Below are 15864 nucleotides of genomic sequence, written 5' to 3' on the forward strand. Positions count from 1 at the left end.
GATTTAATGTATTATTATATATTGGTGAAAATGATCTTTGGTAAATAGAACTTCAAGCACCTCTAACCTTTGTATGGTAGCTGCAGGTTGTATGCGCGATAATAATGTTCATGATGGAGCTTGGTGGAGTACGACAAAGATGCCCCTGGAAAAGGTTTACTCTCAGCTCAAGTCATCTTCTAGATCAGAGGGAATCTCAAAGTCATATAAAAATTCAAATAGCAAAATGGGTAGTGCTTATGTAAATAAATAATCATGCATGTATATATAGGCATGATTAGACCTGTAATTAATACACTGAGTCTTAGTCAAACTCGAAAACACAAATCAATCATGCACATGGTAGAACATATACATTAGGCATCTTTAGGAAATTCAACATGGTCATTTGCGTCGATCAGTTCCTCATAGACAGTCTTGTCTAGTTCGCACATCCACCACCATGAATGTAAAGAGGAAAGGGAGGAAACTTGGGTTGGAGAAGGAACATGCGATACTTTCGTATGAACGATGAAAAGAATAAAGGGAACCCTAATCTCTCCCATGTCTCTCTTATATTTTAAAGCTATGTGGCAATAAGTTGTGCAATTATGTCAATTATGTCATTAACAATACTTCGTCCCTTATTGTTTCACAATAAGAGGTCTTATAATAAGATATTAAAGGAATTAACTATAATGATTAAAATAAATAACAGTGTATGTTTTCAGAGATTAAAAGAAAGGAAATTTTCTCTTATTCACTGAATTAAACATTGATATATTTCCATGGACTAAAAATATTAAGAAGAAGAAAAAACTGCAATAGAGATTATAGGGGTGAACATGGGTCGGACAAATCCAATGAACCCGTCCAACCCAATCCGATGATCAAATAGAAAAAAATGCGGGTTGGATCGGGCAATCGGATTAGTCAGATGAATTTTACTACAACCCAACCAAGTTCGGATCGGATTTCGGGTTCAGTTCAAATCCATCCAACCCAACCAAGAATCCATACATATAATAATAATTTTTATAATTTTACTCATACTTGGAGTGCTAGTGTCGAAGTGATGACTTTTTGAAACTTTGAGACTTAAGTATTTATAGTTATTTGTCATATTTGAACTTAGAGTATTTGTTTGTAGTTATTTGTGACATGTTTATATATAGTTAGTTATTTGGCATGTTGAAGACATCTAAGTTCTAAGTGTCATGACATGACATTTAGTGTTATTTTTCACTTTTTAGATACTATTTATATTGGATTGTTTCATGTCATTTGGTAATGAAGTTTTATATTTTCATGATATTTGGCTATATGTCATTTATGTGGTACTATTTCTATAACTTTTTGTGTTTTTTTTATGCTATTTAGTATTATAACATATTTAATATTTTTTATAACATTTTTTGAATTTATAATAATTCTTACAAGATTTTTTAATATTTCAGATATATTATTATTTTAATATAGTGACCTTATAAATCCATCAAACCCAATCCAAACTTCGTCGGGTTGGTTCGAATCGGGTCCGGAGAAAAAATTCGTGAAATCCAACCCAACCCTACTCAGACAATTTTGATCGATTCAGATTTTATTTTGATTAAAACTCATCCAACCCAACCGATGTGCTCCTAATAGAGAATATGGTGAAAAATGGACGTAGGAGAAGGAGCGATCAATAAAAGAGGAGAGGGGAATATTCTGACAGGCACTGTATATGGGATATTCAAATGAGGGACGATATAGAGGAATATTACATTGACACGCGTCTCAAGGATTATCTCTTCTCTTTGTTTTTTTGTTTTTTCCCCTTTTTTTTTAGAAGGAAAAAGAAAAATAAAAGAAAAAAAGGACGAATAATAATATGAAGAAAAGGCATGGGTTGGAGTGTAGCTTATACGAGAAGACTGAAGTTGGAAAGCAACCAACCATTTTCATTGCAACCTCAGGGAATTCGATGCTCTACTCTTACTCTCACTTTCACATTCACTTTTAGCTTTTTCTTTTCATTTTCTAATTGAAAATCACCCAATCTTTTGTCTATAGCATCCTATGAAGTATGTCATGCATGTTGTAATTTATCCCAATTTTATTAAACAATCATAGTTTTGTGATATTTTTTTTATCGTTGAAAGATAATGTTACCCATTTGACATACAATTACATGTTTTCTCAATAAATTAAATGTTTTTTTTTTTCATTTAAACTTGTGTTTTAATCCTTACAGGAGTCTAGCTTGCTTACCACTATACCTACACGTTGTTGGTAACTTTCAAACGTCTTCGTCACATTAATTATTTTTATTTTTCCTTAATTTCACATATCACATTACAACTTTCATTTTGTGCGGAAGAACTCAAGCGTCAAGTAACATCTTATCATCATTAGAGATATCTTTGGAGCTTCTACTTAAGAGTGAGCATTTGTTGGTCTCTCGAACTTGCCACCGACATATTTAGCCCCGTAATCTAGAAGTATTTTCTCTCTGTTCTACCATTTTTATTATCAAATATATGTGTGCGCGTGCAAAAATGTCCACTAGGGGACCTAAATTAGTCCCGTCCAATATGATTTTGACTAGTTTACACTGTTTCAATAGTGAAACCGATTAAATGCTCATGATTGACATATGTTTGATCAAAGAACTTTATATCGGCTAGCTTTTAGAATTTGAATTCTCTAAATAGGATAAATCCTACATTCACGCGGTTAAAGAATTTGAGTCGTTTGATTAAGATCAGACAACTCAAATCTTAATTTTATCTCTATCGTCGAATTTTAATAAAATATATGAGTCAACCAATCATAATCTAACGGTTTAGATTCATTAAGCATGTGAATGTAAAATTGTTCTTACAACTCAAATCTGACTCTACTAATACTGTACTGTCATAATTATTAAACACATCTATAAACTACGCTTATTAATTAAATACTTCTAAAAAATACAAGTATATTGTATTGTAGTTGTGCTTTGGCAGTGGGCTCCCTGACCAAAATTACACAAATTCGTTCAACATGTAAAAGAGAATCTACTTAGCTTCTTAACCACTTCATTAAAGATAGTAGCAGAAGAAGATTCTCTCTACTAGGCTCCTCTATCACTCTTTTTAAAGGATGATTTTTTCTACCCCCTTTAAGCTTCGTGTGTTCCCTTAATTTAGAGTCACAGAATTGGAACTAAGATATTCCTTCCTTGGAGGCAAATATTTTATTCTATATGGTGAATGTCTCGTTTATTAGATTAGATATTCCTCTCCTTCCATGAATGCACTCAAATTCATGACAATCATGCAACTTTTGGACTCAGAGGAAGTTAGAAGATTGATTGATACTAAAGCCTATTTGAATATGTGCTTTCCTTCTCCCTCTTTTCTCCCTTTCTCTTTAATTATTCACTGTGTTGGTTAAAATCATGTTGGTGGTATACTGGTATATGCTTCCCCGCAATTCAAAAAGTATTTGCAATTAATTAATTAATCATGATAAGATCATTATTAATTCCTGCTGCAACAGCAATAGCATACTTGGTTTTGGACAACCACAATAACTATTGCATAACACGTGGCCAGCATTTGCATCTGGCTGGTTTCACATTGCCCATTCCTTTAGCATGAGCTACAACATGTGCAACCAAAATGTACCATGGTTACCCTTTATGTACCTTTTAATCCATTTAAGAGCAACATAATCCTATATATTATGTACATTAAATTGTATGTTTAGAAATTGTTCAACCAATGATTTTGAAGTCATAATCCATTTTAGGTTAAAGCTTATGTGCCTTTAAGATTAATTCTGAAGCAAGAGAAGGTACTATGAACATGCTATTATGTTTATTTTATATGCTCAATCCATTATGGCATCCATATTTGTGCTTCACATAAAGTCAGAGTGTTAGACCATTTGATACATGACTAGTATGTTAGGATGTCTGCTAATCTAGTCTTCATTCGTCATAATCAATTATGATACTCAAAAGCTACTCACAAAAGTTTCTCCTCACAATTAATTTCATCTTTGGAATCAATTGTAGAAAGATTTCTAAACATGCACAACATACATGTGTATCATAATCCTTCTACTTAAACCTTAAAGGCTTTTGAGCCAAAAACTCATGGATAAGTCCACTAAAGCAAAATAAATCTCATGAAAAGAAGAAAATATATAGAGGGAGAAAAGAAAAGAAAAGATAATACTTTGTTAGGTTTTGATTTGAAATTGTAGGAGAATCTGAATCTCACAAGCACACAGCTCTTATGTAATGAAAGCCAGCCAAAATAAAAGGAGTACAGGGGGATAAAAAGAGAAAAGTAGTAAAGATGAAAAAGGGTAACAGTAAGAAGAATAGTCTTTTGTATTGGTGATAATTTTGAATTAGTACAAAGCACACACTAAGAGATTCTAAAACCAGGCTCAAAGCACATGACCCTGAAATGTCAGAGAGTCTCTGATTCCTTCTCTCTCATTTTTATTTTTCACACTTTTTTTGCATTGATTCTTTGTAGGAAGCTACTTCCCTCTGCTTTATCCCATGCTTTTTCTTTTGTCTCTCACAAACATGCTTTATTCCCACTGAACTTCACCCCTAAAAAGAAGACGATCCTCCTTGTGTTTGCAAACGACATTGCTTCCCTTTCTTTGTGTCTCTCTCTCTAGCCCCCACAAGAACTACAAACTAAGGAAGAAGCCAAACACCCTCTTTTGCTCTTGTTTGTTCCCACATACCACCCCGTTCCTATTTTGGCATGAACATATCTTAAACAGTGCTTGTGAGACAATTGTTGTAGTGTAACTATACCTGAAAAGAATGGCATCCCCTTCTGAACTAAGCCTTGATTTCAAGCCACATAGCTACTCCATGCTACTGAAATCATTTGCTGATCAAAATGATCAAACCTACAAGCTTGAAGAGTTCCTTTCTCGCCTAGAGGAAGAACGTCTCAAGATTGATGCCTTCAAGCGTGAGCTTCCTCTCTGCATGCAACTTCTCACAAACGGTACACCTTCAAATCAATCACCCTTTCACAAACATGATTCAAAATCCCCACTATAAATTAATTAAACATACAGAATCAGGAACCTTACAGATTCAATCATGCATGAAAACATATATCATAGTAGTATTATACTATCCAAACTCAATCATGATATTGTCTTCTTCTTCTTCTGATTTTCCTAATAAATTTATACTATTGATAACTACCCTTTTGTCTTCATCATCTCATTTCCTATTCTCTTTTATGTAATTTTTCTTCTTTTTCTTTCCTACCCTCAAACAGAAAAAGCATGCAATCATAATTTCTTTGGATCATTTTAACAAATAGTTTGGCTACCCTTTTGATTCTTTTGTGTTGGAACAGCCATGGAGGCTTCAAGGCAGCAACTTGAGAGCTTCAGAGTAAATAATCAAGACAACAGACCAGTTCTGGAGGAATTCATACCTGTGAAGCATTTAGCCTCTGATCAAAGCTCTGATCAGAAAGCAACAAACATATCTGATAATAAGGCAAATTGGATGACATCTGCTCAACTATGGAGCCAAGCAAGTGAAGCAATTACCAAACAACAATCCACAATCAAAGAGAGTGATGGTGATATGATTGGATTCAACAACACCAGCCCTAATAAGCTAGTTCTGGACAACAAACAGAGGAATGGTGGAGCCTTTCTACCATTCTCGAAAGAGCGAAACTCGCTGCAAGCTCTACCTGAGCTAGCCCTTGCTTCTGCTGAGAAAGAAATTGAGGATAAGAAACATGCAGATGGAGAGAAAGGAGGGTCTTCATGTCAGAAGAGGGAGAGTAATAATACAGGCAATAATGATGGAGTTGTGATTGATCAAGCTAAAGAAAATTCAGTAGCATCCCATGCTCAAAACACAAACAACAACAACAACACTCAAAATCAAAATCACAGGAAAGCAAGAAGGTGTTGGTCACCAGATTTGCACCGCAGATTTGTCAATGCCCTTCAAATGCTAGGTGGATCCCAAGGTAATTTGGATTTCAGTTGAACTGAAAACGTGTCTTAATTTTGTTTTTCCAATCCGCGCTAAACTCAAGGTGTCTAATTCTAATTTTTTTCATTAATACCTTAAGATGTTTATCTGAGATTATGCAAAAAGAAAAAAAATCTGAATTTCATATATTATGATATTGATATTATGAAGATCATGATTAAGTTGTGATATTTGACTGCAGTGGCAACTCCAAAACAGATAAGGGAGTTGATGAAGGTTGATGGTTTGACCAATGATGAAGTTAAAAGCCATCTGCAGGTACTACTATTTCTTTGTTTCTCTCTCACTCTCAGTACTGTCTGCACTGCGATAATGGACAAGCACCTTTGTTGTTGTTGTACTATTTTCAGTACCTCTCACTCTGACCAATGACAACATAACATTCTGCATATCCCAACTAACTTTTGGTGATTTGTTTGTGTTTTATAACATCCATGCTATATGGCTCCACAAATCCATTTGCACCAGTCAAAGTAAAACCAGGGTAGGGTAGGTAGGAAGTTTAAGGGAAAATATTTCATAAATGGATAATTATCATATTTGGCTAAGTATAATTTCCGTTTTTGTCTATAAACTTTCTGATGGGCTAAAATTTAAATAATCTGATATTGTATGATCTAAATTTCATTTATAAAAATAAAATAAAAAATGTATGTAACTTTGAATGCATTTATCATACTCAATGAGTGTCGATTGCACGAAATAAAAGTGATTTTTTTTATATTAAAAGTTCATGTCTTTAAGAGTTCCACGATCTTAGGGAAATTGTGAGAACAATTTAGTGCAAACAAAAACACTTTGAATGCATTTATCATAATCAGGTTGATTTATCTAGGGTGAGATTATTTAGGAGAGATTTTTAGAGCTTTTTAGTGCACGTTTGTATTAATGTTGTCAAAATTGCTTGTTGAAAGAAATGATTTCGATAAAACTAATTATTTTAAAGTTGATAATTTATGTTTGGATATATTTACGATAAGTCAGTTGTAAAATCTAGCAATTGATTATGTAGGATAGAAGTTGGATTTATAGTTTACTTTTACCTTAAAATTGATACTAATTGTGAAAAGAAACATTGAGCATCCAAAAATACAATGAAAAACAATGTTATGATTTGTAAACATTGAACCAAACATGCATGCTTTCAGATTTAAGCTTCCTGAAAATTTTAAATTTCAGCTAAAAAAAGGTTGATCCAATTTCCTTTTTTTTCTTAACAGAAATATAGGCTTCACACAAGGAGACCCAGTCCAAGCCCACAATCAGGTGCACCAGCAGCACAACTAGTGGTCCTCGGAGGAATCTGGGTCCCACCAGAATACGCTACGGCGGCGGGCCACACAGGCACCCCCACCCTCTACGGCGCACACCCTGCCTCTCACGGGCCACCACCACACTACTGCCCTCAGGAGTTCTATACCACAGCGCCACCACAACCATTGCTTCCGCCGCCTCCACGACACCAACACCACAATTATGTGTACAGGACCACTGCCCACGGCCATAGGTCACCGGAATCCGCAAGGGACCCGTCGGAGAGCATAGAGGATGGGAAGTCAGAGAGTAGCAGCTGGAAGGGTGAGAGTGAAGGGGACAGAAAAGGGCTGGCTGCAGAGAGTAATGAGAGTGAGATCACTCTCAAATTCTAAGGCTCATGCAGTTTTCAAATTAGGGTCTTCCTTGCATGTTCAACTATTCATCATAACTATGAACAAGAAGAAAAAAAAGTTTGGTAGAACAAAAATATTCTTATTTATCAGATGACTTTTCTGTAGTAGAGACCTTACTGCATAGGGTAAAAAGGCATAAAAGTGAGCAATAACAGTTTTGTTTTACTTTACTATGCACTTCTTTGATGCTTTTAGCATTTTCTGGATCTGGGTTATAAATTTGCCCTTAAATGATGTAGTTATATAACAATGTTAAACAGCTTCTATATATATAAGTAATTTTTCAAGCCAAAGTGTTAAGGTCATTGAGTCATTACATGCTAGTGATTAGTGAAGGGTGTTTTTCCTTTTTAACTTTTTTGTCTAAATACTTTTCACATTGTTTACTCTGCCTTTTACGCATCTCTAAGACTCTAACATATAACATGCTCAATGCCAAATCCAGACAAGATCACAATCTCATACAGATCTGGTTCAAGACAGACCTTTTTTTTTCCTTTGAACCGAGTTAAAGGTTAAAGCTAGGGCTGATCTAGTCGCAGGTGGCACAGAAACATGAGAATATTATCTTTCTAATGAACTCTATCACAGGGTCTCTGTAAGATTTAAAAGAACCTAGCAGAGCTGTTATTCTTTTAGGTATTTGAAAATAAATGATTATGTGTCATTAAACTACTTATGGGCCTTAAAATAAATTATTTTCTAAACATATATGTAAAACTAATAAAATTAAGAAACGATTGTCGTTTAAAATGAAAATAACCTGCAAATATGGGTTAAAATCAAGTCATGTGAAAATTCTAATATATTTCCTCACAGTTTAAATTTTATGTGTCTCTCTAGTCTCTCCCTTCATAAACATTTAAAAGGTCTCACCCAACCTATTTAATGCATACATGAGAAAGACACAATTTTCACATGAGAGGACTTTAGATCCTCAAAACACATACAATGCTCTTCTTCCCCAGCTCTAGAATCAGCCCTCACCCATTAGCAACGAATGCTATCACTCAAAGACCCTCCAAACTCTCCAACGACAAGCAAAACAGTAACAACATCATGCAAACTGAAGCATAACAAAGGAAGCAAGAAAGCCAATTAGGGTTTTTCTGAGAACAATTAAGACTAGGTCCTAAATATTGACAATATTACAAGAACAAGTTGCCAATAACAATTTTCCAATCAAAGTGACAAACGATATGCACAAGAGTCTTACTAGTGCTATTTGGTTGAGACTTGAGACGAGAGCGGAATTGAAAAGGAAACAATACAAGATATGTTAATATATCCGCACTTTTTTTTTTTCTCTCCATATCAGGTAATGTGTTATGTGCCAAACCCATTTTAAGCATCATTGACAAAATCTGAACCTCGGAAGATAAACAACTATCTACCATCAAGGCTTCCATTTGTAAGTTGTCCAACACAATCACCATCACTCTCAATAATTACTGTATCAATTAGAGCCTGCAAGGCAAAAAAGTTTACTTAGTATATGCTACAATCACAAGCTCATCAAATCCATTTGGTAATGGAGAAGAAAGACAAGTATATGGAATTTTAGAAGCAACTTAATTCAATAAACTTAGAATACATCAACAAACCAGAACTTTCAAATCAATAATGATGAGAAAACACCAGAGATCAAAAATCCTTGATAACGAGGAATTTACTTCCTAAAAGCTGCCACTGCATTTTAGTTACAACTTCACACCATACAGATTTTTATTTATCCAGATTTTTGCCACTGCAATTAATAACATAAAATGGGTATTCTTTTGGGTGACTTCACGAAGTTCAATTAATGGTGTACATTAGCATTAGTTGATGTGTTTCTTGTTTTTCCTGCCCTTTCTAAGAATAACATTGTTAAACATAATTATATAAACCATTCATGTGCTTCCACCTAAAAACTTCAGTTTTTGGCGTCATTAACTTAGGACACGGTATTGGAGTCACCATGAACAAGTGATCTTGGATTTGGTCCTTATTGCACCTATGTTAAATCAACATAAGGTTGGGTGAGTATGCATTGTCCATGATTTAAGACAGAGTGCTCTTACATGAAGGGACATGTTCGATATAAAACCATTCACTTGCTTTTATCTAAAAGCTTAAACTTTCGGGATAATTAGTTCACGACTATCTTATACTCTACATTTGTACTTCTATGACTCTAAAAAAACTTTATTTAAAAATAACTAGCATGTCATTAGCTTCAAAAGGTTAATATCCACTGTTATAATTTAAAAAAGAAAAGAAAATTATACCCAGAAATATGAAATTTAATCTCAGAGCTACCTCCATGAAAAATAAAAAATTAGAAATAAAAGGGGTAAAAACAAAGTGAAGCGACTGAACATGAATCTTAAGATTTAAGAATATATGTCTGGCGTGCAATTGTACGGGTGTACCATATAATGATTCCACGGCTCCACGCCGACAGAAATACTTCAAGAAAGCACGACAATTTGAAAAGGTTAAAAGAATCATAGATTGAGGATTTGTCACATAAGATTGTATAAAATTTATTCATCAGGATGTACATGAAATTGTTTAGAAAACAGAAAGAAATAAGTATTGGAGAATGGAGATCACATTGTAAAATGTAAACATTCTACAAAATACAGGACATAATTTGCAGTCGTATATAAATCAGAATTATACAGTGTTAAGACACAAACCTGAAGTTCTTTTTCACTGGTTTTGAGTCTTTCAGTGCAATCTTTCACTTGCAGAAAATATTTATGCAGCTGAAGATCATTTTCCCAAACCCAATGTTAGCAATAGCATTCAAGGGTTTGATGTTAGAACTTAGAATAGAGACTCCAGGAATCTAATGTATAAGACGATCATATATTACCTTGGCCAACTGCATCTGACGATGTGAAGTGCGTTTCTTCTCAGTGATAACTGCGTCCTCGAGTTTCTGCAGTAAATATCTTCTAGGTCAAAATTTAAAACAGATTATTTGTTCAAAGTACGGACAAGCAATGAAAAATATAATAAACAAGCTCAAACTTCGATGCTCAGAAATACCTTAGATTCCTTCTGTAACTCCGAAACATTCTGTTTCTTCTCTTCCAATCCCTCCATCAATTGACAAACCTGCAAGCCAGGAAATTTCAATTTTCAGCCCATCAACACATAGCAAAGGTTTAAACAACAAATAGAAAGACTACTAGACTTGTTGAGTTGGAATGCTTTTAGCATGTGATATCCTAACTAAGCATTTAGTAACATGGGAATCATGGGAAGCCTTTTATGCATGCGCATGCTCCTATGGAAAATGCAATGGTTGTTAGGAACCCAGGAGTCGAAAATGAAAAAATTCTATCATTATTGAATGAAAATACTAGGAGAGAAATCTCCTCCGAGGGTTTCCCCTTATAACTAAGCCGTTGTTCTGCTTTCCCAAGTCTACAACTGAACTGATGCCTCTCCAATCTCACATCCCTCCATTTATATATCTAACTAATGCCCTTCTAGTAACTACGAACTAACTCATACAACAGCAGGGTTTTAAAATGCGGTCGAGGTTGCAGCTGTGGGGAATGCGGCCGTGATGCATGTTGCGGTTATTGCAGCGTGAATTTATTTTAATTTCACACCGTGTCAAAAAAATTAATAATTGTTGTAATTATGACTATACCTATTATGCATAATTATTATAATTCTTTCTTCAAAACCTTTTCCCATTCCCTCTAATAATTTTATCTCAATTTCTTTTTCCATTTGAGCATTCCCTCAAACTGATACCATTCCCTAAAAAAGATTATATTCCCTCCCCCGTTTTGAAAAACAGATCTCAATATCCAAAATTAAATGGAAATAAATTAAATGCAACAAATTTCCAAATGCATTTCCTGACTCCTAACGTGAATCATTGCTACTCTAACATCATATAGCTTCCAAATACACTGATGACGATTAATTTTCAAATTCCCATTAACAATCTCCTATACATAAAACTCTCTTCCTTAATCTCTCACTCATCAATCAACCAATCACACTCCACTTATTTTCTAATTTCTCTTGCCCAACCCAAATCTCCAAATTACAAAAGACCCAAATCAAACCCAGAAAAAAAATTCCTCTTCCACGTCCTCGGTTCCTCAGCTCCACAGGACAGAGACACGTCTCACCGCACCGACACAACGACACCCAACCTACAAGTCCACCCGGGAAACCTACCCCAGCCCCAAACCGGCATACCCCATACGAACAACGACAAGCACGCATGGCCACATCAGCGCAGAGAGGCGCCGCTGCAAGACAGCTTACCCAGTTACCCACCTTTTTATCGATCGAAAGGATAATCGATTTTGATACTAGCTGAGAGCTTACAAAGATGCCACGTCCGAATTTGGATCCTCGTAAAAAAAAAAACTTAACCATGTCAAGTTCCATCATCTCACCATTGATTATTGTGTGTTTAATAATTAAAGAAATAAATGATAGCTAAATCAAAGGTGAGATGATAAAACTTGGCATGGTCAAGTTTTTTTACAATTGAGAGGATCCTAATCCACGTTCACAGGAACCCTGTTGCGGTTGGAAAGGTGTGTTGCAGGATTATTGCTGTCCCAGTGCGGTTGGGTTGTGGTTTTGTTACGGCTGTTTTGCGTGAATTCTATTCTCACCGCAATTGCAGTCCGATGCCGATGCGGAGGGTGCTGCAACCGCAATATTGCGGCCGCATGAAGTGATGTCGTTCGCAATTTAGAACCCTGAACAGCCCCTACGTACTATTAAAAAACCTAACAAATTTTCCTCCCCTTTACATCCTAACAATGGTTCAGGACGAGACATTTGTCACACCATCATAAAGCAGCCTACTAGTGTGGTGTAGAGCATTGATCAAATATCCATTATTCATTCATTTAGTTCTGAAGAGACTACAAACCTCCTCTTTTAGTTGATCAAGCTGTTGTGTTGACCTCTCTAACTCATCTTCTAACTGAAATCCACGCAAACAAAAAAGAAGTATCACAATCAGCTTCAGTTTAATTAATGCCATTATAATATCTGAACAAGAAATATGCAAATGATCCAAATTACAACAAAATATAGAAATTATAACATCACCTGATCATTGTGATTATCATTTGAGTCTGATGAAAGATCCCTGCTATGTTGATTCGGTACATTCAAACTACAGGGAAGACAACAAGAAATCCAGCAAAAGAAAGATGCATGCAACATAAGTCAGCCAAAAAGGAATAGTCGGAAGTAAACAGATACTGAGGAAAATGGACAGTGGAGATCTTACTCAATGTTCCGCCAACTCTGTTCTTTTCTATGCTCATCAAAACTTCTATCAAGATCACTGGTCCTATCCATCTTCCTTTCTCTGTCCGCATCCAAGTTGTGGTCTCTATCCACATCTCCACCATGTTCCCTTCCATTTTCTTGTTCAATTTCAGCCCTATCGTCCTCACGACTCCAATCTTCATCTAACATAGGTTCTCTATCTTGATCATAATCATGCTTATGTTCAACTCTTCTGTCCCTGTCCCTGTCCCTGTCTATGTCATGGTCTCGGGACCTATCACGGTCTCGGGACCTATCCCTGCTCCGATTCCTGTATCCATCCCTATCATTATCATGATCGTAATCCCGGTCTCGTTCCCTGCCCCGATCCCAGTCTCCATTCCTCTCGTCGTTATGATAATACTGACGTTCTCTGCCAAAATTCGATCTACCACCACGGGACTTCACTCCATTAACTTTAACCACACGCCCACCAATAGTCTGATTCAGAAAAACAGTGTCAAATGCCTAAAAATCCTTAACCAGACCAAAAAAATAACCAAATATCAACACATTTTCTCTGAAACAGAAAACATGACAAATAGATAAATTACATACTCTGCCATTCATGTCGTTGATTGCATCAATAGCTGACCTAGGATTCGTGAAAGTAACAAAACAATAGCATTTTCCCCTAGTGCGCTGGTCATTAATAATCTGAAGAAAAAACAAAACTTGATGATGAAAATGAAACCCCAATGACTTAAATTGATTATTAGTGAAAGGAATTGAATCAATAATAAGCAGGTGAAAAACCCCTAAGTTTGTTAAAACCCTAAACTGAAGAAAATGAAGAGTTAGAAGAAAAGTGAACCTTGACATCAAGAATGGCGCCATACAAATTGAAGACAGTGCGAATGGTGTCTTCGGAGGCGTCGTAGGGAAGACCACCAACATAGATGGAGCTATCGTCGTCCAGAGTCATTTTCTCTTCTTCTTCTCCGCAATCGATTCAGTCACTTCAAACTATGAACTTCACTCCTTTCATCCTTACTCTCTTCTCTCAAGTCTGAACCCAATTTTTTGTTTTGTTTTGTTTTGTTTTTGCTTCTAATTCACTTATTTAAAATTCCCTTTACAAATAATCTGGCCACTTTCTGAAATTAATTTAATGCTTTCAAATTTTATTTTATTTTATGTTTTTGAAAGAAGGAGGACAAAGCTCCAAACACAATGGGCTTTTGCCCTCACTATTAGCAACAACAACAAAAAAACATCCAAAAACAACCTTATATTAGGGTGCCTTATATTACTTATATTATGTGAGACATTGGGAAATACTAAATAGGCTCTCTCGTACGGGTAGAATAATTGTTTGTTCACACCTCAAAATGAGGTGAAAAGAGGTGGAGGAGAAGAGAGATAGGAAGAAAAGAAAAGGTAATTGAGAAAAATTGAAAAAGTATAAAATGTGATAGATAATAAAAGGAGAGAGATAAAAATAAAAATAAGTGAAAATAAAGTGTATAAAAAAGGAAGTGTGTATATATCATTGTTGATCATAAAAAAGATTCATAAACCTCACAAGAGGAACTTGTAATAAATGAAGCTGCAAATCCACAACATGCGATCAGGGCCGGCCCTGGGCCTATGCAAGCAGGCCCACAGCCTAGGGCCTCCAAAAAGAAGGGGCTAAAAAAAATTTACATTAAACTTTCCCAAAAAACAATTTAGTTATAATAATTACTCCCCCCGTTACTTTTTAAGTGTCATTTTAGAACAATTTTTTTGTTCCTATTTAACTGTCGTTTTGATGTTTTAGGTTCTATTTTGTCAATTATACCCTTACTTTTTCAATAATTCTACTTCACATTTTTCATAAAATTCTTCTTTCTTAATAACTATGAAGATCTTTATGACTTGATTGAGTGAGAGTGGTAGATGGTTTAATCATATGAGAGAGTGGAAAAAAGACTAACAATCAACTATCTTGGTTGGAGAGCTTTATGACTTTATGATTGGGATGTGAGAGAGTAGAATGGGAAAAACAACTCTAATAATCCACTATCTTGGTTTGAAAGCTTTATGCTAAAACGACACTTAAAATGAATAGATGGAGTAATGTTCAAGATGTTATTAATAACTTTAGCTGGTCTAGTGATTAGTAATTGTTTATGTTATTTTTATGTACCGGGTTCGAATCCCACCTTTTGGCTTTTAACATGTTATTTGTTAATTAACTAGGTAGTAACCCGTGCTATGCACGGCGCCATTTTTTTTTCCAAAATATTTTATTATAACATAATATGATGTAATTCAAATGTCTTAATCCAATTAAATTGTACCTCACATCTTATTTTTTCCTATTTTTTTTCTAATTTAATTTAATTATAATTTCATACGAAAATTTAAAGAAAAACAAATAACAAAGTATCGAAACAATATCTATAAAATACCATGTTATCTTAATTTTTTTCCAAATATATTACAATGAGATATTAAGTTAACAATAAAATAAAAGTAAGTGTCCATATTTTGACTTTGGTTTTTCATAAATATAAATAGAATACTCATCCTATCAGAATATAATAAATAACAATCAAATCAAATAAATTATTAAATTTTTTACAATTAATTTCAACTTGAATCAGAAAGCTCTGGTACCAACTTGAATTAAATATTCTGATTGATTATTCCATGAAGCTGAGTACATATATATATATACAAGAGTTTAGGGATAGCTAAATAAGGAGAAGATCTATCCTAATAAAAGATAAAATATACTAAATATATTTATCCCTATTTATTTTATCTACATTTTTTTTAGATAAGCCAAAATTTATTGAATGAAGTATAAGGGGTACTTCAACCCAATACAATTATACAAGATACATAGGAAGAAGAAAAAGGAAAAATAGCACAAAACAAGTC

General features: G+C 34.7%; 2 protein-coding genes across 2 annotated transcripts; one reads left to right on the top strand and one right to left on the bottom strand.

Annotated features, from left to right (window-relative positions):
* Positions 1-4518: 4518 nt before the first annotated feature.
* On the top strand, positions 4519-7967 carry LOC130714635 (myb family transcription factor EFM). The gene is made up of 4 exons (XM_057564553.1): positions 4519-4988; positions 5352-5984; positions 6192-6268; positions 7231-7967. The coding sequence occupies exons 1-4, from the start codon at positions 4799-4801 to the stop codon at positions 7657-7659; spliced, it is 1329 nt and encodes a 442-aa protein (XP_057420536.1). The 5' UTR covers positions 4519-4798; the 3' UTR covers positions 7660-7967.
* Positions 7968-8762: 795 nt separating this feature from the next.
* On the bottom strand, positions 8763-14040 carry LOC130714705 (glycine-rich RNA-binding protein RZ1B). The gene is made up of 9 exons (XM_057564631.1): positions 13808-14040; positions 13552-13650; positions 12953-13434; positions 12769-12835; positions 12587-12640; positions 10720-10788; positions 10544-10609; positions 10365-10433; positions 8763-9147 (listed from the first exon to the last, which is right to left on the bottom strand). The coding sequence occupies exons 1-9, from the start codon at positions 13916-13918 to the stop codon at positions 9067-9069; spliced, it is 1098 nt and encodes a 365-aa protein (XP_057420614.1). The 5' UTR covers positions 13919-14040; the 3' UTR covers positions 8763-9066.
* Between the last annotated feature and the right edge of the window lie 1824 nt (positions 14041-15864).

Source organism: Lotus japonicus, chromosome 4 (assembly GCF_012489685.1).
Source record: "Lotus japonicus ecotype B-129 chromosome 4, LjGifu_v1.2".
Classification (NCBI taxonomy): Eukaryota; Viridiplantae; Streptophyta; class Magnoliopsida; order Fabales; family Fabaceae; genus Lotus; species Lotus japonicus.

Excerpts from the sequence above, each read along its gene's own strand:
- LOC130714635 (XM_057564553.1), top strand. The coding sequence starts at position 4,799 with ATGGCATCCCCTTCTGAACTAAGCCTTGATTTCAAGCCACATAGCTAC. Across the intron at positions 5,985-6,191 it reads AATGCTAGGTGGATCCCAAG|TGGCAACTCCAAAACAGATA; the intron begins GTAATTTGGATT and ends ATTTGACTGCAG. Across the intron at positions 6,269-7,230 it reads AAGTTAAAAGCCATCTGCAG|AAATATAGGCTTCACACAAG; the intron begins GTACTACTATTT and ends TTTTCTTAACAG.
- LOC130714705 (XM_057564631.1), bottom strand. The coding sequence starts at position 13,918 with ATGACTCTGGACGACGATAGCTCCATCTATGTTGGTGGTCTTCCCTAC. Across the intron at positions 12,836-12,952 it reads CAGAGTTGGCGGAACATTGA|TTTGAATGTACCGAATCAAC; the intron begins GTAAGATCTCCA and ends TCTTCCCTGTAG. Across the intron at positions 10,789-12,586 it reads TTGATCAACTAAAAGAGGAG|GTTTGTCAATTGATGGAGGG; the intron begins GTTTGTAGTCTC and ends CCTGGCTTGCAG.